The sequence below is a fragment of the Amblyomma mixtum genome, chromosome 6 (assembly GCF_055824585.1).
Source record: "Amblyomma mixtum isolate Tamu chromosome 6, ASM5582458v1, whole genome shotgun sequence".
Classification (NCBI taxonomy): Eukaryota; Metazoa; Arthropoda; class Arachnida; order Ixodida; family Ixodidae; genus Amblyomma; species Amblyomma mixtum.
The window spans coordinates 152,760,894-152,787,626 of NC_143017.1; the positions used below are offsets into that span (position 1 = coordinate 152,760,894).

General features: G+C 51.1%; 1 protein-coding gene across 3 annotated transcripts in view; it reads right to left on the reverse strand.

Moving 5' to 3' along the window:
• Window positions 1–26,733, reverse strand: part of LOC149340808 (ubiquitin carboxyl-terminal hydrolase 2-like) — a 241,175-nt gene that overhangs the window by 14,954 nt on the left and 199,488 nt on the right. For all 3 annotated transcript variants that reach the window (XM_089549699.1, XM_089549698.1, XM_089549700.1), the window contains 4 exons: window positions 4,267–4,356; window positions 3,155–3,281; window positions 1,995–2,109; window positions 419–532 (listed from right to left, as the gene is read on the reverse strand). In XM_089549699.1, the coding sequence (XP_089405825.1) occupies window positions 419–532; window positions 1,995–2,109; window positions 3,155–3,281; window positions 4,267–4,356 (446 nt within the window). The remainder of the gene's footprint in view (window positions 1–418; window positions 533–1,994; window positions 2,110–3,154; window positions 3,282–4,266; window positions 4,357–26,733) is intronic.

Here is a 26,733-nt window from a genome sequence, read left to right on the forward strand (position 1 = left end):
AAGAGCTGAAATAAAAGATGGCACTAAACAAATGCATTTTTTTCTCCTCCCTTCACACGATGCTTTTTTTTTTTTTTCAACACATTCAATTACCTATGCCACTCGTAAGATTTTCAGCCAAACTGCTTTCGTACACTCACTGGGTACCCCAGAACAAGCTGGCCATAATTTTTCCAAATGGAGGAATGTAAGAATGTTAATCTCTAGAAGCACTCCTGGTCACGGTCGCATACTACCAACTTTATAGAAAGTGAGTGCCATTTTTGAGGGACTATCACGAAGCAGCGCTTTCATGGTTGCTGTGCCAGCTGAAAAAAATTCAGGAAACTTCGCAGACCCATCAGTCTTGTTGACTGAATGATTTCAAAGGAACAGGGTGCTAGAAGCATTTCCTGCCCGAAATGACAAAGCAACCAACCTGAGATTGTCATCAATCTCCGTGGTAAGGTGTCGTGGCCTTGTGGTTATTCGGTTGATGTCCTCGTGAAGGCCTTGAAGAAGATAGTGCAGGAACTCTTGGGAGTCTTGTTGACTGCGGACCAGAGTAATGCAATGGTGAGCGAAAGCAGTTGGCAAACAGTCACATAAGCCACATAAGTTGTGGGGACGCCTTCGTCCCCTGCGTTCGCTTTCCCTCAACTCACCAGTGCCCTGTGGTTAGCTTCCCCGCAACGCACTCCCTTTAGTGGGGTTACTTTTAACTAACAGGGGAGGGCGCTCGAGTCGCAGCGACAGCAGCGCCACGGATGGCGTGTTTTGCCGCTCGCGCGCGGGGGAAGGCTCTCTCTCTTTCTTCTGCTCGGGACCGGGAAGCGTGTTGGACGTTCACGCGCAAAGCTCCGCTCTTCGCCGCGGGCGTCCTCGTGTGGAAACATGTTCCCCTCAGCTCGTCCCGTCCGGCCTCAGAGATATTCCCTCTGCCCTACCATGGGCGAACATTCGCTCGTAACCGTGCTGGTGAGTCGGACATCCTTGATTTCTCAGTGTATTTTGCCGCTAGCTGGCGTTATTGTTGTTATAGCAATAAATGCCTTGTTTGTGTCAGCCAGTGTGTCGTTCCTTTGTTCCCGTAGAGCCAGGCCCGCCGTGGTCGGCGTGCGCTCAGTAGCGCTCGCGATCACGGGGTGGGGTGCGCGCGGCTTTGAACTGAGTCAGCCGCGGTTAAACGGGGAATACGGATTTATCTCCGATTTTAAACCCCACAAAGTTCACATAAGTTCACATAAGTCACAAAAGTTGAAGACAAAGCAATTAGACAAAGGCAAATAGACTGAAGAGAGCAACAGCAGGAGAAATTTAAAGGTACCAACAGTGCACAACAGCAGTCCTCATGCTGGCCGGAAACTGCTTAGTACAAAAAGGCATCACAACGTCATACAAAAGTATACCCACTACAAAAACCAATACTACAAAGTAAACTTGAGTGCAGAGTCTTGGCCCAAAAACAAAAACATTGCAATAAAACCACTTACACAGCAAGTGATTTAACCTTCCATTTTGCTAGGCATATAAGTGTACAAAAAACTAGCAGGCAAGTTAATGTGCTCATATTTTTCACTTCATCCCAACATGTATTCACAGTAAAACGAATCAAAAACCTCTTTTTTTGTCCAGTACTGTCAAGTAACAGATCAGTCAAATTGAACTGGTTTGTTGTGTCAGCATCCATGATAAGCCCATAACCCTACAGACAGTATAATACAAGCAATGTGTTGCAAGGCATTAAGAAATTCACTATGGTCACTCTTCGTTTTAGCGTGAACATTGCGGTCATGCCAACAACATTTAGTGCAAGTTAGGATGGCCAGCATAAGACTCACAATTGCTGCACTTGACAAAAGTAACATAAGAGTACACTTACAATTTGCACATTTCCATAGATATAAGTTTTGCTAGTGGCTCATCCATCACCTTCCACTCAGTTTCAAAAGTCCACACTGCTAACCACAGGGCATCCACTACAAACTAATAGCAATTAATAAAGCACTGCTTACCTGTAGCCCATGAAGCGTGGTGCAAACTTCTGTATTTGACTGCGAAATGCTTGGGGGCTGATGGCATATTCGCCATTGCTGCTCCTCCAAATGGACTTCATGAGTGTCGCAAAGGCTGCAAAGGGCATGTGGAGAAAAATTGGCCAAGACTGAATTACACATGAAAGTCAATGCATGCATAATGCAGTTCCACAAATTTATCAAGCCAGACTTTTGTATGCGAATAAATATGGCATAAGTGACATGTTTGGCACATGTTGTCGGGGCGTTCTGTTAAGACATTTGAGACAAATTTAAGAGGACGTTGAGGAGAACTCAATCCAGTTTTTACGCCTAGCAAATATCGATTCTCTGCCTATGCTGACGCTTACCCAGCAGCAAAAGACTTTCATTGCAGAGAAAACTGCATCTGAAAATCTGCCCACCACTTGATTCAAACTCGTGACAACTACACCAAAAAGGACGTCATAATAGCTGATTTGAAGCGAATGGCAGTTGGTTCGCCCTCTGGAATCTCCATTCAGAGAACTTTGTCAACGCACGCAGTTTACCTGTGAAAGTGAACAGTACAGCAACACCTGTATTTGACTTGCTGACCTTTCCTACCTTGCAAAAGCTCCGTTTTATGACAAAAGCACAACCGTTGTGGTTAGCATGTGATAATCTATTGGTAGAGGCCTCAGGGCCCCTTTAAAATGAGGACGAGAATTTAGTGGCCCCTTCTTTGTCTTGAACAGAATTCGTTACACATGGGTAAAAAAATGTGTCATGGCTACATTAAAGGATATCCCTTAGAGCCTACAACAAAGCTCAAAGAACTGACTACACTATCCCACAGCAAATACGGATCAAGTACTCAAAGCAGCAACTCATGCCCCATATTCAAACTGAGATAAAAAAAACAAAAACCACCTGCTGTATTCCTCAGCACGAGTGGACTGTGTGCATCTTACATTATGAAACATTATTATGACATACACATTATGACACACACACAGTTTTATCAAAACAATCACCTGCAGCAGTTGTCAGGCCCAGGAGTCTCTTAACAGAGACATGATTTCAAGCTACTTAATTTTTTTGCAGAACAGATTGAGATTAGGTATTCTTACAGCACTGCAGATTAAAACATGGAAAACGTCACAGGAGACTATACACACCTTCAAAGAGGGCCCCCTTCATGGAAGAAGTGCTCGTGTTGATCTCGGAGATGTAGCCATCCTTAAGGCAGTACTCAAGCAGGGGTCGGGTGTGTGCCAGGCACTGCACTATCGAGTTCATGAAGCACTGCAATGAAGAAAGACAAAGGTTGAAGCTGCCAATGGCACAAATCACCAAGCAAGACACAGATGGGCCTAAGTTCTGTGCAGGGCTTCAAATAAGAGATGTTTCTTGGTGCCACCAGAAAGGCACGGGAAGCTTACCACTACAGTACTCAATGAATAGAGAGCGGTGAACGGAATTTCACACTTAAACTGAAATTGCACCCAGTGCATAAAACCAGGTATATTACAAATCAATGAAAAAAAATTTGTTTTGCAACCAAAGCATGCAGCCTAAAAGTGACAGGCACTAGTAGCATGTAAGAATATTAGGCTTTGTGATCGCAGGAAAAATTAGCTTTTTGCTGGCTGGATACTTTTTGACAAGTCCACAATTGGCAGACTTGATACTGTACATGCAGTCATCAAAAATAATGAGCTTGCTGGATATACAACTCAAGCTGCCGTTAAGTTGTATTGTGGAGTTCACAGAACACTCCTGGCATTCTGAAAGTCTGCAAGGTTGGGACAACAGTTGTCAACTTCTAGAGCGGACAGTTGGGCCAGTTTGTGTTTGACCACACGACAGAAGAGCTGATGACGCATAATATAAAGGCTATACTTCATATCTAGAGCTGTGGAGTGCTCCATAAATTCTGCTACAAAACCTGCTGCCGGCTTTAGTCATGTGCACAGTGGCCCATTTATTTCCTTTAAGGACTGCACACTTTGCTACACGAGTTAAATAATTGAGAGCTTCACATAAAGCATCTGTTTTTGCATTTTGCAACCACCGAAACGAGGCATCGAAGGCCGTGAACAGAACCTGCAGACATGTCATGGTCAGCTGCCCAATGCTTTAGCCTCTTGGCCTTTTTACTGGGCATACAACAAACACTGAACAATTACTGAACATATTACTTAACATAGATTAGAAGTGTTGATTTGAGGAACAACTGTAACAGTCCCTCTGCTTATGCTGCTTAAGAGATGTAGAATATGTTGCTTACTGTGTTGCCAAGATTCCGGAGCCCCAGTGGAGCCTTGTCCAGGTGGTCTCGTGATCGTGAACTGCCAACGCTGACTCCACTCGAGCTTTCCTAAACAAAAGACCAGGAGAGACAGTTTAAAACGGCGTGCTCAGGTGAAATGCAAAAGCCTGAACAGAGCCTATTAAAACAATAAGATTCTGTACACAGTACAACAATCATTGCTGATAGATGTCTTAGACCACCTCCGCAGGGGTTGAATTTAGTCTGGTCATTACCTGAAACAGCACCCAAAATGTGAATTGGTTTAGACCAGCTCTAGAGCACACGGAATGAGAGACTGGTTGAACCCATATGTACGACAAGCGCAGACCAATTGACAGATCAAAACTGCATAGCTTTTGCCTTCCTCTCCACTTCACCAGAAGCAATCATTTGGAAAAATGCATACCAGTTCAGTTTCTCGGTTTTAATTCCCGAGTCAGGCACATAGCCAGGAAGTGGAGTGCTGGCAGCTGTTGGCTGAGCTGGCTGAGCACAACCAAAAAAACGAGGGGCGGGGGGGTGAAGTTGATTTCAGGGGGGGGGGGGGGCCGGGCCCTCTCGCTCGCAACCCCCCCCCCCACACACACACACACACACACACACACCACTGGGATACATGCCTGACCCGAGTGAGAAGCAAAAGTATGAATGTCTTGTTAAAAAACAGTCTGCACAATGGTGAGAATTACATGGCGAAAACAAATATATCTGCAATGGTCGCTGCACAGTGCCAGCAATATTGCGTGGTACTATGTCTTTTTTCTCACCATGCAACTGCAGTCAGGTCAAAGCACACGCTTAATCACTACTTCACTAGCATGCTAGCTATTTCCAGTTATAATAACTCAATATCGCGGTGGCTCACACAAATGTTTTCATGGGGTTCATGCCATTAGCTACAGAAACGAAGACTCAATTTCATGCATCCCTCAAACGCACAGGTGCCGTCACCACCGCTACACAGGCTGCAACGACATTCGAAGAGTTCGACCCTTCCGGCAACACCAAACGGCTTCCAGCCAATCCCAGCGTGCACGCGACCTCGCCTCGCCGCTTGGAATTGAGAACCACTTACAAATAAAACCACATTCCCGTTCCAAAGCGAATTCGCACGCTTATAGCTTTGCGGAGAATGGGGCGAAGCGTCACATACGAAAAACTTCTTCGACACAGCCCACTTGATCTGCATGGCTTCCCGATGTGTGTTGTCCGGCGCAGCTGCAGGTATGTATGTGCACTCCGAATCGGGGATGAGGAGGGGTCACCACCAGAGACGTAAATAAGTAAATAGTCCAGCGCACAGCCTGCGGACGCCGTCGGATACAGCGGTGCGGGGCTCGGTCGCGAGTATGAGTGTGGATAGGAGAGAGTCCGCGACGACGGATGCCGGCGACACAGAGACAGGCTCCAGAGAGGCAGCCGCGACGCCGATGGCACGCCGAGCGAGCGTCGCGCGTTCTCCTTGCGACGAACACCGCCGCCGACGACGAGCGCAGGAAGCCGACTGACGCCGCGGGCCAACACAATCCAAGGTCGCGTAAAGGATTCGCCCTTTATCGCGCGACGATGCGCCGCCACTGTCGAGGCAGCCTTGTCATGCGCAGAAACGAATGAAAATCTCGCCGCTCAGTGGAGCGCGCAAGCGCAAGCTGTTAGCGGCGGCGGTGGGCCGGGTCCCTACAGGAGTTCTCGCGCTGACGTCAGCACCTGTGGGCGCTCGCCGAACCGAAAGTGCGCAAACGAAGTTGTGTGCAGCTGCCCGCCTCAGGCGTGTGCAATATAAGGGATAGTACGACACCGAGCAACAGCGAGGAGTGGAGCAGCAACGAGCAGAATTAGCCGGCAGCAGCTGGCAGACATCCCTTACAGCTGAGCGGGATCAAAAATGTTTTCGACGTCACCACTCCAGCACCTCTCACATTCTCGGAACTACAGTAGAACACTGTACTCAACTTTCAAATAGTGCAACGCGTGTTAGCATAGACAGGTACTTCCGTCAAGTTCGGTTGTAAAAAAAAGAATGTACTCAACCTTAAGCTGCGCGCGTCACAAACCGCACGTGCGTACTCCAGCCAGGTTTCGCAGGTTATTTCCCGTACTCCATCCTGGCTCGTTTTTTTTTTCTGTTTTCCTTTTAATTCGCCGTAAATAGCTGCACGCATCAACAGCTCAGGAAACCGATCACACACACACCTCCACAACGCGAGGGACACCAGCGGTGAGAAACACACGTGCTGAGGGCGTGGGAATGGCGAGAGGGAGAGGAGGCGGCCGAAGGAATCTCCGCGGGGCGAATTCCTTTGTTCAGGTGCAAAAGGCGACCGCTCAACGTAGCCGGAGCAGCAGCCGCCGTTCGGGTGGGCAGATGACGCACGAGACGAGCGCATGCGTCGCGTCGCGCGCCGAACGAGCCGGCTCGTTGCCGCTCGTTCACTGTCGCCCATGCTGTCGCCGCAGCCGGCACGAGGCAGTCACGTTCTCGCACCCCTGGATGCGTTGCGCTCTCTCAATCTACGACAGCGCAGCTCTGAGGAAGCTAGCTATGAAGTGAGCAAATCTGGAGGGAAGACAGAGTTCGCTGGCATCAGCTAGGAAACAAGTGGAAATAAGGAACCGCACCCACGCTGCATCAAGAAAGGGAGAAGGCGGGGTAAAAGAACAAAAGAGACGCCGTAGTGGAGGGCTCCAACTTAATTTCGACTGACTTCGCACGGTATAAGGGTGTCTTTGCAATTTGCCTCCGCGGCAGGAAAAGTGCGCATTTTGCAAAGTTCGCTACAAATAACTGAATAAATGCGTCAGTTTTCAAACGCTGATTGGCTCTATTTCATTCCCACCTTCCTCCCTTCCCTTACGGCGCGGTCCAGGTGTGTAATATGTGAGACAGATACTGCGCCATTTCCCCAAAAACCAATTTACTGAGAGAGAGAGACCCCACTCCGCTTTCGGAAGCTCGGTCTTCACTGTCGACCTGCGTTTGATGCGCGTAGAGATAGGTCGAGCGTTATGTCGAATAAAGCTAAGCCTCGCATAAACCATGGCTCCTGAGTTCTGGCCTTCTTTCGCCGCCGCCGCAGACATATGACGGCAACAGCACGTCTCTTCGATTGGGCTGCACTGGCTGCACGAGTTTTGCTAATAAAGTTCTGCCACCGTGCAACGAGCGCGCAAGGCCGGTTCCGGCAGTTCACAACACTAGCGCCGCACTGTCGCTGTCAAAACGAACAGGCAAGTTCACAAAATGTGCAGGCCACCCGGCATCGTGAACTGGCTGGCACTGGCTCCGAAGTGAGTGCAGCGCAGTCGAGAACTCGTCGAGAACTAGGCCTGCACTTGTACAAAACGAAGAGGAAAGTGCAGAGGGCACGCGCTGCACTCAGCTAGTGCAGCCAAATCGAAGAGACCTAGCATGATAGTAGCATCTTCTAATCCACGTGCTGAATGCCAGTTACGAAGCTCCCCATCACAGATGAACGAACATCTGATACTCTGACTGGTCCAGTTTCCAGACCAACAGATTGTCGCGCCACCTATGTCAGTTGATGAAAAGTTCTCGTACGAGCTCAAATGTTAACAGCAGCCGCCAATAGTTGATGCCAGATTCACCGGTAGCGCCTCCTCCTGCTAGATTACAAAAAGTGGCGCAGACACACTTAGAAGCGGAGTTTCGCTAATAGTTCACGCACAAGCGTGTTCCGACGACATGCCTGTGATGAATCGAGTCATCGACACGGAAGCATGCGAGTTGCGATGGTGAAAAGCAGGGGTCGGCCTTTTCACTGATGCGTTCCGCCATTGTCTTCAAGGACAACGACGCGGCACCGGCACGTGGCGTGCGTCGCTGTTCTGTACCGCAGGGGCAGACTATAACAAATGTATACCCAGCGACGTTTGTGCTTCCTTCTGTGAACTTCTATACGACGAGCTAAGCAGGCTGAGAAGACAGGAAAGATCTCGCTAATTTTCCCTATTTTTCGTTATTTTTTGCTTATTTCCCAGGCGGTTACTATCGCCAACTTATCACAAGCAGCCTCGCGAAGAGAAGAGGTTCGCGCGGCGAACGACCTCTCGCGCGCTCACCTCTTTCGAGCGACGTTGATCTTATCGAAACAGTCTACTATTCCACCCACTATACACACCTCCTTATCAAACCAAGCGAGCGGTTTGCCGGCCGACCGACCCCGGTTCCATCCACTGCGGCTCCTACAGTGCGGTGAGATAAGGTCAGCTATACGCCGTGCAGCTTTCGGTTGAGCAGAATCTGTTGAATTATGAGCGCGCTTAATAGCTGCAGCCACGGTTATCTGCGGGCGCCTGTAGAATAGCTGCTCCGTTTTGGAATAATAACACTCGGCAGAAGATAGCTTTGCGACAGTCGAATAAACAAAAGGTGAGGTGGATTTAATGCTTGAAACTGACGTAAGTGAGCTAGCTGATGAGCTTTCGAACATGGAGCCCCGCACGCATTATCACAGGTAAATTTTTTGTTCGTTTTACAGTGCTAGAACGCAGAACCCTTTGAACCCTACAGTTATTCCACTGAAGAGAATTGGTTTGGTTTGGTTTATGGGGTTTAACGTCCCAAAGCGACTAAGGCTATGAGAGACGCCGTAGTGGAGGACTCCGGAAATTTCGACCACCTGGGGTTCTTTAACGTGCACTGACATCGCACAGTACACGGGCCTCTAGAATTTCTCCTCCAAAGAAATTCTAGCCACCGCGGCCGGGATCGAACCCGCGTCTTTTGGATCAGCAGCCGAGCACCATAACCGCTGAGCCACCCTGAAGAGAATTAAAATAAACACTCATGAATGACAGAGAAAGCTCGTGCCAGCAGAGCGTTGCGGGGCTTAGCAGAGTGCTCGAACAGTCGCTTGCGCATTCAGCTAATATCACTCTGCTGAAGAGTTATTTCAGAGAAAAACCCACGGACGCGCCTCCTAACGGACTCTAATGTACCACTAGCGGTCACAGCACTTAAGAAACAAAGCGCGAAAGAAAGCAAGCAAGACAAAAAAACAAGGCGAGCTGAATCAGCAGCGTACCAAATACAGGTGACGCAGCTCGCACGCAAGCGGAGTTCGACCTGATCCGCGACACACCACACGGCGCTGGGCCCGTACAATGAAAGCAGAGGCGACATCAGGAAACGCAAGGAGCTGAAAGCGAAAGGTCTATTCAAGCGCGTATAAATATGAAAAGAGAGAACTCGATACCCCCTCTCTCGTCGCGAAAAAGGAAAATCTCACGCCGCGCATAGAAACAGAAAAGGAAAGCTCTCTTTCCCCGAATGAGCGACTATACGTCATCAAAGACGTCACGAGAGAAGCTGCGCGTGCGTGTGTCATCCCTCCTCGCTAATAAGAAAGGAGTCGAGGCGCTCCGGACATACGCCGAATGAGAGACGGAGAGTGTGCGTGTGTATTCCTGTAACCTGGGCACCTGCCTGAGCACGCCGGGCCCATCTCTCCTCCTGGCCAACTCAGTTTCCTTCCCTCATTACTGCAGACGGGACTGCACGTCCACCGGGAATGAAAAAAGACGCGCAAAGCGGCGCTTATTTACTTTGCTTTCAAGGGCAATCGTTTCCTCCAACCGTGCGCCCAGGCGGGACCAGGACTATCCAGCTGCCAAGCGGGTACATATGCGCCCATAGTGGCATTCTCGAGGAAAACTGGGCGCTGTTCGGGTCGCCTAAATACGAGCCTGTTCCTGGACGCACGGAGTTTCCTGTAAAGGTTCGTCATGTACAGTGCGAGAAAGGTCGAGGAGAAAGCGCCGAGTGTAATGCCGAATGCAGCGCATATACGGACCTAGCTAACATCGCTCATGCACTTGCAGCTTCTGAAGAGAACGAACGGTTCATGTTTGCGACATTATTTCACTTGGACACCACTGCAGACAGCTGCTGTACATGCACATTTGATAAAAAAAAATAATTAGATTTCAATGGAGGTGTCTGACGCCGAGCTTAAACGCTCAAATACATTATCCCAGTGCTAAAAACACAAACAGCGAGTCACTGAAGAAAGATTTCAGTGTCTGAAATGTATACTTTCAACCCAGGGACAGATTTAGAGGACCGGCCACAAATGAGAAATTTTTTGCGCACGAGAACCATACCAAAGCCACTTTTTCGACGATAAAGGTGCAATAAATGCATGTTCAAATAGAACAGACCCCTCATCCCCAAAACGACCCCCTCCAAAAGTGAGCCATATATATATCCGCCCCTGTCACAGTACCGAGACTACCTCCTTCAGTAAGCTTGTGTAGTAGTACCTTCTTGCGGAGAAATATCCGGCCTGAACAGCAGCTGGCTCAAAAAAACTTCCTCTTCCTGTTCAGCGGCTCATAACGGCGGCAGTTATCATTATGTGTCTGACAAGAGCAAACTTATAGTGCACGCTCTATGAAATTTCAACAGCGTGGCTAATATAGAATCCGCTACCACACCTCTCCACAGAACACGATTAACAAACATGCGACCATTCGCGGCGCTTTTCTGGCCTGCCCTGCCGCGGCGAGAAGGCAACGCACTAGAGATGTTACGGAGGAGCCGCCGCGGAGAGGCGCGCGCACAGGCTGACTGCGCCGTGGCCGTCGACCGGTCGACGCGCCATCCGTCGCCGCAACGTGAGCGAACTGCGGCGTCACCCCACCGGTCGACATCGTGCGCCAGCGGTCGAAAGCCTGCTGCAGCAGCGTCTGCAGTCTCCCGGCCAAGCTTCGAACGGGGTCCAGCGTGCCTCGTTAACCGGACGTCGGCTCCCGCCGGGTTCGCCCCGAACGAAAACCGCCACCCGCGCTGCTCAAGACTCGGCGGCCGCGAGCGTCACCTGGGCGTGTCACCGCCAACCTCAGGTGGACGTCCTCGAGCTTCGAACTCGTCTTATTCAAGTGCAATCGCGCTTCTTATCCTACGTGTCTCGTACACTGTTAACCATTACTGGGTTGAATAAACGGAACCCTCTTTTTTTTTTTCGTTCGAAGCAAAACATCCAACATCACAAATGCCGCAAACTGATGCATCGCATCGCAGAAAAGACTGACGCTGCGGTCCTATTGTGTTAAGGACAATAGACACCCTTGCTAACAATACCGATGTTATATACAAGTAGCATGTATTGGTTACGACCACTCAGACGCCTCCCAGTTTGATTACCGCCATAAGAGCGTGGTCACAAAAGTCTGGATTACAATTCAAGCTGCTGCCGTGTAAGTCTAACAAGGCGGCCCTGATAAAGCCGTGCAAGATATATGGCCATGGTGCTGGCGACGTCGCGTGCAGGTTATCTAACTATTGACACGTTAACGCAGCGGAACGGTTGAAGTGTTAGCGACGGGGGCAAGGGTAGTGTATGGCGCCTGCTCAACTGACTTCTGTCAGCGCGCGTACTGTTGCGTTGCACGACACTGCTGGCCTGCGGGCCCGCGAATTCCGGGAAACTGTTTGTGCCGCGAGCGTCCCGGTCTCCCCTCGGCGCCGCAGGGTGCCGGCCTCGTCGTGGACGCGGGGCTCATTTTCAGCCGAAGACGCACTCCTCTCGAACTTGACATGTTTATGAGGGTCGCGAAGCGCGGCTGTCCCCTCTCTTCTCGCATCGGAACTCGGGGTGGTCTGGATTCGACCCCCAAGGACGCTTCTTCCTAGAACCGCGGCTTGGTCACGTGACCACGGCGTTCGAAAACTCGACCGTCAACGGACAAAGGGAGTCTTCCTCCAGCAGCGGAAGAGAGCAGCTGCTCGGGGAGCCAGTCTGTATTTTCCAAGGGCCTGGGGCCCTCTTTTCTTTTGGGTCAAATTCTTTTAATAAAGACCCAATTCCTAGCCTTCACCGGGTCAACAGCCCGTACCTCGCAACAAACTGGTTGGCAGCGGCGGGATAAGGACAAGGCTGGTGGACAACTGCTGACGAGAGAGCGCCTTCGAGGATCCGGGATCATCGGAGCTCCGCTACGTGGCTCAGGGAGTCACCATCGTCGCAGCGCAGCGTGAAGGCCAGGCGAGAAGACAACCACTTAAAGGCAACAACGACGATCTGGGATCGCCGGACTTGGCAGTTCCTGACTTCGGAAGTCACGGTGGCCATCAAGGGCTCCTGGTTGGGTGAGTGCTGAAGCGACTACGTATTGCCAGATGATTTAGAACTGGGTTCTATCTGAGGAATCGACTGCATTTATTCACCACTGGGTGTGTGAGTAGTTTGCAAATTTTGTAGTCGGCTCTCGCCAACCATGGACATAAAGAAACTGAGCAAAGACGAATTGCTGCTGTTGGCAGCTGAACTTGGTTTAGAGGTAAACCAAAGCATGAGGAAACCAGAGATTCGCCATGCAATTGCAGAGGTGGAGTTTGAAGAGGACGAGATAACGGATGCTTGGGAAAAGATACGCCGAGTGGAGAAAGAGAAGGCTGACGAGCGAGAAAGGCAGAAAGAGAAAGAAAAGAAACAGGCGGAGTTGGAAGCGGAGAGAGAGAACAAAAAGATTGAGCTCGAAATCGAGAAGGCAAGGCTCGAGCGGGCAAGGTTAGAACGGGGTGAAAGTGCCGTCACACCTCAGGGAGGTAATGTTAAGATGACGAACTTGCTTCAGCCGTTCAAAGTAGGCGATGACATTGCTCTCTACCTCGTCAATTTCGAGAGGATGTGCGAGAGGCAGTCCATTAGCCGCGACATATGGCCAGAAAAGTTGATGGCGTTGCTCCCAGGAGAACCTTCACAGGTTGTGGCTCGCTTGAGTTCTAGTGAAGCGGGTAACTATGATCTGGTGAAATCAAGCCTGCTCGCGAAGTACATGATCTCAACAGAAGAGTTCAGGAGGAGATTTCGGACATCCAGAAAAAAGCAGAATGAAAGTTTTCTGGAATTTGTCTGCACTTTAAACGATAACCTGACGCAGTGGGTAAAAGGCTCAAAGGCAGGGGACGATTTCAAAAAGCTAAAGGATTTGGTTTGTCTGGAGCAGTTCTATGACACCTTGCCAGAAAACATCCGCTTGTGGGTCAGGGACCGGCAAGATGGACTGTCCGTGGAAAAAGCAGCGCAGCTTGCGGACGAGTACGTGGCAAGCCGCAGCTTTCGGCAGCCTAAGGTGAGTCAGGACTTCAGGAACGGATATCAGGGCCAGAAAGTTTATTCCCGAGAGCAGCAGAGAGCTTGCGGAGAAGCGGAGAACAAAGAACGCGGTTCTCAGCGCCCTGATACCTCACGTAAGGTTAAGGAGTTTGCGAGTAAAGAGAGTGGTGCTAATTATTCAGAGCTAGAAAAAAGGATGCCTTTCACTTGCTTTAATTGTAAACAGCCAGGCCATTTTGCTCGAAACTGCCCGAAAGAAAGGCCAGTGTTGGCCTCGTTGAGTGACCACCCAAGAAACCATGACCTTTTGCAACCATACACTAGAGATTACATCGTAAATGGGCAGAAATGCAGAGTACTGAGGGATTCGGCAGCCACCATGGATGTTGTGCATCCTAAATATGTCACCAAGGAAGACTATGTGTCGGAGTGCGCATGGATTCGTCAGGCAGTCAGTAAAGACTCTGTGTGTCTGCCGATGGCTAAGGTCGAAATTGAAGGTCCATTTGGCACACTAAGCACGGTAGCAGCTGTATCGAAGGGTCTGCCCGAAGGCTACCCTTACCTCTTTTCGAACAGTTCGGAACAACTCCTGAATGAAAGGGGTCGTGCTTTCGCTGACGCCGAAGCCCAAGTAATGGCTCTAACTCGGGCTAAAGCGCGACAACTTTCGCAGAAGCTTATCTACCAAGATCAAGAGACAGCAGCTGATGCCAGTGAACTAATTAATGCCGAAGTTGGGGAGAAGGAGGAAAGGTGCCATGTTGAAATGGCTGCACCTAAGGAAAACGAGGCTGGCGTATCGCACAAGGCGCGGAGCAGCCAGCGCTCTAGAAAAATAGAAAGCGAGCCAAAGACTTCGTTTGTCGCTCCTACTTCGCACCGCCTTGATAAGCTGCTTGAGGTCCCTTTCAAGTCTAAGCCATACCGAGCGTCTCCCAGACAAATGGAAATCATGAAGAAAGAGATAAACAGAATGCTGGAACTCGGAGTCGTTAAGGAGGGTAGCAGCGATTATTGCTCCCCGTGTTTGCTTGTCGAGGTTCCCGGAAAGGATCCACGACCATGTGTGGATTACCGGAGATTGAATGCTGTAACAAAAGACCAAATCTACCCGTTGCCCAATATTGAGGAAAGAGTGGAATTGGTAAGCGGGGCTACGTTTATTTCTACTTTTGATTTGGTGAGAGGATACTGGCAGGTGCCATTAACTGAACGGGCCAGTCGCTATGCGGCGTTCATCACACCTTTCGGAGTTTTTCTGCCGATTACTATGAGTTTTGGCCTGAAAAACGCGCCATTCTGTTTTTCTAGATTAATGGACCGGGTGCTTGAAGGTCTCAGTGACTTCGCATTGCCCTATCTGGATGATGTGGCTGTATTCTCGAAGGACTGGATGTCTCACGTAGAACACCTTAGAACAGTTTTCGAGAGGTTTAGGGCCGCAGGATTGACGCTAAAGGCGAAAAAGTGCCAGATAGGTAGAGCCAAGGTGACATACCTGGGGCACGAAATAGGGCGGGGAAAGCCCCTGAAAACTAAAGTGGCGGCTATCAGAGATTTCCCCATGCCGACAACCAAGAAGGACGTGCGGTCTTTTCTCGGTATGACTGGTTACTACCAGCACTACATTCCGAATTACTCGGAAGTGGCAAGTCCGCTCACAGACAGCCTACGGAAGCAGGAGGCTGATCTGGTCAGCTGGACACGCGCCAAGCAGGAGGCCTTCCAAAATTTGAAGGAAGCTCTGTCATCGCGACCTGTGTTGGTTTCACCAGATTTTTCACGTGAATTCGTTCTCCAGTGCGATGCTAGCAACCGTGGCCTAGGTGTCGTGCTTTCTCAGATAAACGAAAAGAAAGAAGAACATCCTGTGCTGTACCTCAGTCGTAAATTGACGCCGCGAGAGGAATCATACAGCACCTCTGAGAAAGAGTGCCTGTGCATAGTATGGGCCATTCAAAAGCTGTCTTGCTACATCCAAGGTACAAAATTCTCGGTCGAGACCGACCATTGCCCTTTGTCATGGCTGAAGCAAATGTCGAGCAAGAATGGCAGACTCCTGAGATGGAGCCTCATCTTGCAAGAGTTCAACTTCGACGTAAAATACAAAAAGGGAAGTGAGAATCGAAATGCGGACGGTCTGAGTAGAGGGTTCTAAGCTACGCGAATATGAGACGGCGTTAAAGCATCGTCTGAGACCTCTGCGTTGCTTTTGTTGTTGTGTGCTTTGCCATGTGTTGTCGAGAGCCAAATACTTGTTCAGCAGGAACAGGCAGGGAGAGTTTTCTGGAAAACGGCGTCTGGCAGTCGTTAGTCGCTTGGGCACCTTCAGCCAGGGGTTTCCGTGAACGTATGTGAGTGTGAGTGCGTGTGTGTGTGAAAAGTGAGCGCATACATTTGCGCTGTTGCCGTCCGGAGCGCCTTCTCTCGACCCTGCATCTGGGGACGCAGCCTCGGCGAAGGACTTCATCGGGGGGAGGAGTTTGTTGCGTTGCACGACACTGCTGGCCTGCGGGCCCGCGAATTCCGGGAAACTGTTTGTGCCGCGAGCGTCCCGGTCTCCCCTCGGCGCCGCAGGGTGCCGGCCTCGTCGTGGACGCGGGGCTCATTTTCAGCCGAAGACGCACTCCTCTCGAACTTGACATGTTTATGAGGGTCGCGAAGCGCGGCTGTCCCCTCTCTTCTCGCATCGGAACTCGGGGTGGTCTGGATTCGACCCCCAAGGACGCTTCTTCCTAGAACCGCGGCTTGGTCACGTGACCACGGCGTTCGAAAACTCGACCGTCAACGGACAAAGGGAGTCTTCCTCCAGCAGCGGAAGAGAGCAGCTGCTCGGGGAGCCAGTCTGTATTTTCCAAGGGCCTGGGGCCCTCTTTTCTTTTGGGTCAAATTCTTTTAATAAAGACCCAATTCCTAGCCTTCACCGTGTCAACAGCCCGTACCTCGCAACAGTACGCGTTCCACGATCGAAACGGTGTTGTGAAACAACGGGATCGACTCAAAAGTTCATCAACGCAGTACTCGTACCCCTCCCGGGGCCGCACGTGCATAACTATCCTGACAGCCCAAACTCCGCCTTCACAAAATCGTGACGCACCTGAGTCAAGTACAACCAGAGAAGCCCTGTGCGCACTCAAAGCCTGAATAGAACTGGCAGCCAGCGTACCTTCTCCCTCGAAATGTCATCGAGAGGTGGATGAACAACCGCAATACATCGTCGTATATAGTATAGCTGCAGTCACGAGAATATCCTAGAGTATCCTCCCGAGCCAGTTAACTGCGCTGTACCATATACATTGGACAGACTCACGAGTCCCGTGACATGTATAAGCAAGTGAGCTCGTCTGCGATCGCCGTTCTTTCTGCACCAACGGTCACGCGCTCCCGAAGCACTGAAAGCACCGCGAAAGGTCGTACTGCCCTTACGCAAAAAAAAAAAAAAGAGCAGTGTACAGGGGCGTCGACACTCGTGTGAAAAACAGTTCATTTAAAGGCTAAGATCTGAGGTCAAGACCAGCGAAAACACGCTTTTAAAAAGCAAAATGTCGATAGCGTCAGCATCGTAGCCTTTGCTACTGCTATAGTTAAGAAAAACAGAAAGAACGGAACAGTACAGACGCTGACTTCATATACAGCTGATATTCAACGCCCATAGTCGACAGTGCGGTATCAAGTATGGTCGACTCGGATGCCTCCAGCGACAGACAGTCATGCGCTTTCCCTTCAAGCACGGCCACCTTGATCGGCGAGCGTGCCGATCAAAGTGGTTGCGCTTCAAGGGTACCCGAACTCATGTGGACCAAAAACGCTTGAACGGTCCCGCGCGGCCGCCATCCACGACCCTGATGCCCCAGCACAAACGTGGAATGTCTGTCCTGCGTAGTGCATTGGCCTCCAGAGCCTCATGGACAACCTGGTAATGGAACTGTGGAGGGCGTATCCGTTGCGCAGAACGGAAAGAGTTTTGAAGTCTCAGTGAAGCCGGACGGCCATTGCTGCCATTCCCGGTCCGGTTCCTCGAGGGCTATAGATCTTTTCAAAAAAAGGTCCATGGGCGCCGCCATATTGGGTGCTGGGCTGTGCTTGTAGTACAGGAACGAGTTGGGGTGAAACTCCCCCACGTTCTCCGCACAGCCCAGAAAACGGCTAGTGTGGTCTCCGTCCACGCCAATATATACACATTTCCGCTACGCTGACACTTCATTTTCAGATACCAGGGCGGCCGCACGGGACATGCTCGCAAGCTCGCGATCTCACACACACGCGCACACACGCAGACCAGCGCTCGTACGTATCAGAGATGTCGGAGGTGGCACTAACATCCTTCCAGGAGGTCGATTTCAACCAGTGTCGCAAGTGGGACCTTTTGAAAACGACCACCCGGAACAGTCTCATGAGGCAGGCCCACATGTCTCCATCGCTAGAAGAGCCCTGCTTGCTGCCGTGAGCGCCATCGGAATCCGACCGGTGGAGCACCGACGCTCCGTGCGGCAGCACGCAAGGCTCGGCTGCGGACGCCCCGCCCTGGCAGCCGCCGCTGGACAGCCGCGGCTGCTTGCACTGCGGCTGCGGCTGCTGCTGGCGGTGCTGCTGCTGCTGCTGCTGCTGCTGGCGACGCTGCACGTGCGTCGCGGCCACGGCCACCGTCGCAGGGCGCAGCTCCTGCTTGGGCTGCTGGTGTCGCTGGCTCGGCTGATGGCTTCGCGGCGCCTGCTGCTTCGTGCCCGGCTGCGCTCCTGCGCCAGGCGGCAGCGCCGGGTTTCACGCAGTCTGCGACTGAGCTTGCTCGCAGATCGCGGGATCCTTACATATAGCGACGCTTTCGCTTCGAGTGGCTGATCGTAACAGTGGTCCAGCGGCAACTGGTTCACTCGAGCTTAATACCGGCCTTCCACCCGTACGAGTGACCATAAAGGTACGGCTAGTGCGTGAAAGTGGCACACTTTTCAGCCTGCTGTGCTCACGGCTGCCTTGTGGCTGTCTTATTCTACAAACCATGGCTAACGAACCGCGGACTCGAAGTAGGCGACAATGGGCCAATACGCTGCCGATAAATATCGCAGCTTCGAAACCGTCCCTGGTCAGCAAACTGAGTCCTAACGATGGTGACACGTCGGCGTGCCTCCGCGCAGTGCGAGGACAGCGTGCCAGAGGCGTTGCTATACCACCGCTAAGAGAGTAGACGCGGCAGGAAGCGCGACCTTACTGCACGGCGCCGCGTAGCCAGCCTTGGCGTGCGGCTTGCAGCAGGCTGCCTGGGTCCTGGGGTGCGCGATTCTGGGGACGTCGCAGCATGCGGCGCCGCTAGGCATCGGGGACTCGGGGGCCCGGCGATGGACGACGGCGCCGCCGCCGCCGCATGGGGCTCCAGCCACTCTCGGCCACCGCTGATCCTCGCTGCGCGACTGCACGGCCGACGCTCCAGCACGGCCCAGGGAGGCAGGCTTCGCCTCCCATCGACAGCGGCATCGCCGTCTTCCTCTTCTGCGGCCGGCTAGGCGTCAGTGTCCATCGCGATAGCTTCGACCATGTTCTAAAAGTTGGCGTGGACGTCGTCGTCTTCTTTGCAGGGGTCCCGAGCAGTTCTATCAACGCCTTCGGTGCAACGAAGTCTCCGTAACCTCCCTCGTGGCAAAAGTCGGAAGGTGGACAACGTACTTCGGCAGGCTGTCGATAACCACCTGTGGAGAGGCGCTCGCGGCACCAGTGTACCTGTCCACGTCGTCCTTGCCGTTTCTGTGGATGTTGCCCTCGGCACCTAACGGCACTATACACAAAGCAACGTAGCAGGGTATTCAATGAACACCGTATACAGAACGATGTAAGCGCATAAGGGTATGCAAATAAGGTTGATCACGGAATGTGCTGACCACTATGTGCAGCTACGGGTCCCTGCTGGTTCAATGTCATTGCCGGTGACAGTCGCACGTCTACCCAATGTCCGGCACAGCCAACGTCCACATGTCTCTATAGACAGCTTTGAAATCGCCGCCCGAACGATGTGGAAAAGGTGGTCGGCATTGTCGGGATATTTGTTCTTCCTTCAGGGATCGTCCCACCCACTCGGTGTACGGCGTTCATTTATGCTCAAGCGGAATGTTGACGAGCTTTAATGGTGCCTCCACGAGGTGTACAGGCGCCGAGGGATACCGCGTATATGTGGCGAGCAACTTCCTGCAGAGTCTCAGTGCCTCGCAGCCGCTTCCGGGCACCGCAGCAGAATCGCATTCGCGGTCTGCCAAAATTCTGCGTGTTCATCACTGAGCAATTTCCAATGCTCCCATACGAACCACGGCCGGTCTTCTCTTCACGGTGTCTCGATCGGCGCGCTTTCTCATGCGCTCCCGCCCTTTTCGCACGCCTCCGAGGGCTGGAGAGGTGCGGTATCAAGGCCGTGCGAAAGGGAACTCATCGCACACAAAGGATGTGCACGCACACAAATGTGCTCTCCCCACACGCACCGCAGACGTGTGGCGGGTACGATCAGGTCGTGTTATCTCACGGTACCATGGCGCCTTAGCTTTATAAACACGAGCTTGTTTGGGTGGGAGTGTGGGAATGTGTGGGCGAGCGCCATCGAAAACAAGGGAACTTGTAGCGGCTAATGCGAAGTGGAGCTCACGAGAAGCGACAATAGCAGCCACAGAAGGCATATGCATTTCGGAATCCGTTTTGTATACGCCGTACAATATAGCAACGTTCCCGCAAGCCGCTGAGCTTATAACGCGAGAAAATTCGAGAGCTTTGGGGCCAGTATGTAAGCCAGTGTCAGTTTATGTAACAATTTCGGTATCTCACTCTCTTCGTCGAAAGTTGCAGCTGAGCCGAGCCAGGCATGTTCAACGCGTTCTGCATGCAGATTTATATCGGGTCGCCTCCAGACACCATACAGAAATGCTAAAATACTGTCGAAGTGCGGGAACTGAAACGACCCAGGATATTCGCACCACGAGCGCACGTGGCGCTAAGTGACAAGAGTTATAGCTGAAAGGGTTAGTTTTTTTTTAAAGTTAACGCGAGCCGCGAATGTCAGACACATAGAAGTCCCACTTTTCCACCGCTCTCAGCTTTTAAGTGTCCTTTCTACAGCCATATTCCACCGAATGCCGTTTTAGCCTTAACATCAGTTTATATCGCCTAGAACTCAATGCACAGTTTAGCGGTGGTTCTTTGGAAACATCTGCCTTTTGTGCCACTAAGATCAAACTAATTACAGCTACATACACTCTTAAACAAAAAGGGATGAAAAATGAGTAACCTGTCCTCTAGCGCACTCCCTTTTATGAAACAGAATGCGCTAGAGTACACGTTACTCCCATTTTACTCCCACAAGGGCGTATTTGTGTTCAGAGTGTATGGTGATGCCACCTGTGTGTCTAACAGCAGTAAAGTGCTTTCAACAAACTCAAAAACCAGCTTGCCCAGCAAACCGACACCCTGCAACTACAACAAGTTCTGCGTTTCTTCAGGCACACTGAGATGCATACGGGCAAAATGGGGGGGGGGGGGGGGGGGGGGGGGGGGGGGGGGTTACCGGGGCACTTAATTCCACTATGCACTGGCAATGCGATGATAGTATTAGCAAGTGTTCATGCCTTTACCGGAAGTGATGCCACTTTCCGTTTGGTGATGTCACACACCCCATCCATTGGGACAACCTCTAAAGACGTCCACCCGCCGCGGTGGCTCAGTGGTTACGGCGCGGCTGCTGACCCGAAAGACGCGGGTTCGACCACGGCGGATGAAATTCGATGAAGGCGAAATTCTAGAAGCCCGTGTGCTGTGCGATGTCAGTGCACGTTAAAGAACCCCAGGTGGTCGATCTTTCCGGAGCCCTTCACTACAGCATCTCTCATAGCCTGAGTTGCTTCGGGACGTTAAACCCCCATAAACCAAACCAATCTAAAGACATCCCACTAAAACTACAGCACTCTAAACAGAAGAGGAGTAAAGAGGGAGCAAGATGTCCTCTAGCGAACTCCGTTTTATAAGTGGGAGTGCACTAGAGGACAACTTTACTCTCTTTTTTACTCCCACATAGGTGTATTCGTGTTTAGTGCCTGCAAAGGAGTACCATTCCCGTTTTACGCGAGCAGCCACGTTATGAACGCGGTGGTAATCGACATACGATACGTTCGACAAAATCAGATGAGGCTCAGCTCATACCACACAGCTGCAGTACGGGGCGGCTCGTGTATCAAGTCTCGGACGGTCAAGCCGAATCGAAGCGGCAGTATACACGCGGCACAAAACAAAAGAATACGCGGTCCGCGACTGAAAGCACCTGCGTACCACCGCACCGTGTGACTGTAATTAGAGCGGCACCGCTTTTGCTTCTTCACGCTGTATTCTTTCTTTTCTCTTCGCAACGTGGAAACGAGGACACAAATCAATTCCCATGCATACTCTAAGCGAAGCCGTTCGCATCGCAACCTTTCCCTTTCGCTCACTTTGCTATATTTTTTTTTTTGACGTGTCATTCCGGCGGTGTCGGTTTCATTCGTCTCCTGCGTGCTTTGTGTTAACATTACTTCAGTCCTTGATGTCAGATTATCTTTTTTTTTTAAAGTATACTTGTAGTGTTCATTATACTCCAAACTGCGATATCCTTGTTCCAGTATCTTTTCTGTCCCTGTATTTCTCCATGAATTAATCCACACTGTCTATCACTGTCAAGCGGCACTTTCCTGCACGGCCTCTAAAAAGAGCCTGTACAGCCTGCCACCCACAGTACACAGGCTGTACGCGAAGGCGAAGGGATGGAATAAGCCAAATTCAATTCAGACACGAACAGCAAGAATTACGAAACAAAAAAACCTCTCGGCTCCTGGCGTGGAACAATATCCCCGCTGCTATTTTCGGAAAACCCCGTACAGTGCATGCGGGGGACATGGAAAGAATAAAAAAAAAAAAGCGGCGCGCATAAAGGGGCGAAAAAAAAAGAAAAGAATGAGCCGCCAGCGATGCCGGGCGCGTTATACGCACCGAGCGTACGTATACGTGGTCAGAGAGCCAAAGAAGCACTGCCCACCACGGCTATAAAGGTGCCCGCGAACGCGTTCGATCTGCTGTTCTTTTTTCTCACGGCGAAAAAAAAAAAAAAATTGCTGCGCGGCCGAGATCGACCGCAGTGGAGTAGGTATGAACAGAGAGGTTGAGGGGGGATGCTCTCTGTGTTTCTCACCAGCACTGCAGATAAAATACGTGTACCCCAGCGTGCGCTCACCGAGGTGAACACGAACCGCGGCGTTTACTGTATACCAGGCTGCATTAGTGTGATTAAATCGCGGCGAATTCGTTACCACGCCGTATACAGGACCGGTGGCGCAATTTTCCCCCGGCACTGTACTATAGCAGTCTGAACAGCGCCGTTGCGTTATCGTGCAGCGGTAATTGCGAGGCAGCGTGGTCAGCGCGCGATTAACTAAACGGGAGAGCTCGTATAGTATATACACGCAGAGAGCATTCTCGACGGCATAAACGCAAACCCCCCGCGCACCATTTGGCGTTATAAGAAATAAGCGACGTTACAGGCACGCTTCTTAGGCTCTCCTCGCTGACAAATGAAAATGCACCGTATGCGAAGCGGTATAACCATCATGCCAAACACGGAACAACGGACCAGGGCGAAAAATCCTAAAGCACATGTCATTACTAGAGATTCGGAAGGAGCACTTGTAGTTCTCTTGGCTGCCACCATGTGGCGCATGGCTTCTAATATTCAAATATAGCACGCTGACGTCATCCGTGACTTAAGAAAGAAAAATAACCACGGAGTGGCTGCAGAACAGAACGTGATAGGGCAACAGGCCTAGCGGCTCTCGCTGCAGGGGTGCTATCTCGAATTACTGAAAATGGAAGACACTGATGTTTTAAAGGAAGCTTGCTGTCCGTCCATGCACACCTTTGCAAGACGGACGAGGTACACGCTCTGTCCGTCTCATGATACCCACTGTTTTGCGGTTTGTACTTTTGTTTTTATTTTCACTAACGTATCAGCTGTCTACCAGGGGCTGTCGCTCAATCACCGAGGCTTTGTATACATATATATGCCTGACGTCGTTAGACCAATATGCTTGTTGACATCATCATTGTCATTGTATTCATAAATACAGTGGCCCTCTCCGTAGCGCTTGTCAATTCTATTTGCGCACAAAAGAAAGCAGCACTGGCGCGCCTATAGTTAAGAGTTGACGACGCTGTCGCCACGGGTCAACTACGTTATCTCGGCAACACACACAGAACACGTGACGGGGGGGTCCCGCACGCAGATGTTACGGGGACCGTCTCCACGCATCGGTCACACGGCGTTGGCCACGACTATCGCGGACGGACGTTCCGCTCCGCGGACCGGAACGCGCGCCCCAAAGCAAAACCACGAGGACAAGCCGGGCGAGGGGGCATTCCGCGCACGTGGCGCCGCCAACGCGTAGGCGGTCGGAAGCGATCCACAACGGGCATTATAAGCGTAATCATTTACCTCTGCCCACCCCGTAGTTCGGAACAGGCCGCCACGCGTTTGATCGAGGTAGCTCGCAGGTAATGCCACCGTAGCCGCATTTGTCACGCAGAGAGTGGTCTTCTTTACCGCGCTTCACGGCATGTTACAATGCAGATGCTCCGCGGATAAGAACGAGGCTAACCGCGTTTTCCACTATGCCGAAGTGAACACCGCGCGCTTGTCGAAGATCTTAATGTATTATGCACGTAACCCGATTTTTTTTCTGGTTCAGCTTAAACCCTTTAGCACCGACTTTCGCATAGCACGACGAAGTCGCGTGTGGAGTGTAGTTATAGGCAAACTATATAGTCTCTTCTTCCGCTGAAATCGATACTCCTTAATTAAGTTCAAAGGATAATGGCACGAAATCCTCCTAAGTAGTGAACTGCATGGGCGATTTTCAGGAACATCGCAATGCAGGCAGTTCCGCGACAGACAAGTATCCGTGCTTCCATTAGCTCGTGGGTAATCGAAATCATGAAAATACAAAAAAAAAAGCGCACTGCGTCGTGAAAAAAAAAAAATCAACGAAATAAACTTAATTTGCCATGGGTTAACCGGCGGCTATACCAATTCCTCTCAAGATCAAAAACAACCACTAATAATGACACAGATCTCGCGTCGCACCTGAGATGGAAACAGCGAAAGAAAAGCGTCGCGCGGGGAACGCGATGGCAGCGGTACAAAAACGAAAAATACGCAGCGACCCCTGACAGCAGTTTAGCTGTCAAGGGGAGATACCTCTACTCCCCCCCCCCCCCCCCCCCCCCCGCACTCCTATACACAGCTGAGAGCTGACTGACCCGAATCGAGCAGCGTTTGAGGATGCATATCGTTCTGTTCCATTCAGATCCCGCTGCGCATGTGAATGAGAGTAGAGAGGGTTACAATCCGCAAACGCGCTCTTTCCATTCTACTTTCGCACTCTCCCGGAGCCTGTTGCCGAGCGGTAATGGCCGCAGTTCAAACACTCGACGGGGCGAATGGTGGAGCGTTCCGCATTCATTTCGATTAAATTAATATATTAACTTAATAGAATATTAGAGCTCTGGGAACAGCGAATCTAATATCCACCTATTCGATTCGCCGAATGAATCCAATAGCGGAGACTCAAAATCATTCGGAACGAATGGAATATGTTCTGAAGTTTTCGTATACATTTAGAATAATTGTTACTAAGTTCCTCAAAAGCAGAGCCGAGGCCTCACACCTTTGAAGGACTCTGCTTAGGCAGGTACTTTCAGCATCAAATGAAATGCGAGCACAAAAAAATAAATTTTAGCGGCTAGAGAGGAAATACTACGCCTCCCAGGCGAAAATAAACCGGTCTAGTAGTTTGCCTCCGTAGAGTAATAGTTTGTAGTTTTGCAGTTCACGTTTCAATTCTCTTTCTCACTATTCGATTCGATATTTATCACTATTCGATATCACTATTCGATGTTTATCACTATTCGATTCGCGCTTCACTCGGTTTTTAGCTACACTATTCTTATTCTGTTCGATATCGAAAAAGTACTCTTCGCGCACGACCCCCCAATTTCATTGCCATCCAGTTGCAATCAAGCAGCTCAGTTTACAGCGGCAAACACGCGCAGCACGAAAGCGCCGAGTTCCGGGAACAAAATCTCGGCTCAGGATGTACGACACTCGTTCTAAATGGGGATCCGTTCTGTTCCGGGTAGACGACCTCGCGGCGGTGAAAATCACTGAGCATTGTTTTTTGTTTTGTTTTTTCTTCGTCCTTGTCCGGTTCCAACAGTGCGCACTGCCGCTTCCGGCCAGTGAACTCCACACCAGAAAGAAAGCTCCGATAGATAGACACACGCGCTCTCCTGAACAGAGAAGGGCACTCATTTACACGGAAAGCGGACAAAAGAAAAACGGAGTATTGGGGGGGGGGGGGGGGGGGGGGGGGGGGGGGAGTGGTACGGCACGTGTGCACGCCGATTTTTTCTCTTTTCCCGTCTTTCCAAGATTCGCGATCTCTGCGATAAGGATCGGACACTACAGATACTACAGTACAAAGCAGTGCGCGTTTACACAACCACTTGTCCAGTCGGCCGCCGAGGCGCCGCTGCTCAAGCTATACACGCAGTCACGCACGACAGCCGAGCAACGCCCGAGCATTGCACTCATCGAGCTGCTGCCGCTGCTTCTGCTTCCCCCGCTGAGCCGTGGAGGAAGCGGGCCGCGTCGGGTTCAGTGTACAAAGAATAGGCACACTGTCGTCAAAACCGTGCACAGCACAGCGGTCGATGGGCCCGCAGCCCGCGGGCACGAAAGAAACGAAGTGCGCGAAAAGCAGGGACAAGCCAGCGAGATTTCGGCCTCTCCGGTCTTTTTTTTTTCTTTTACAGAGCAGCTGTTAATGGCCTGATCGCCGGCTCGAGCGTCGGTAGTGGTGGTGTATCAGATCACGTGACCACCCCCTGCACTTGCCTCGCGCTGCCTGTCGCCTTGGGGTGGTCGGAAGAAACGCAGAGACAACCCACAACAGCTGCGTTTTGGTAACGCATTACCAAGTACCGTAATCACGATGAGAGCTTTTTTCGTCTTTGATATCCTTTTTTTTTTCTCTCTCTCTCTATTTCTGAGAAGCACCAAATCGGCCGCGCTCAAGGATTCGTGCGATAAACGGGCCACTGCTTTTACAATGGCCTTATCGTTAGAGCACCGAGGATCTCTTTCGAGGCCTCCTCGCCGTAATCAGAGTGTGCTCCTCCTCCGGCGAGCAATCGCTGTTAAACACTGGCCCATAATTTGTCTTCGCTTGAAGTGGAATAAAGCGGCACGTGCAACGTCCGCAATGCTCGCCGCCTGAACGTCGTATAGAACTCTGTATCGAGGCATCCATCGAAC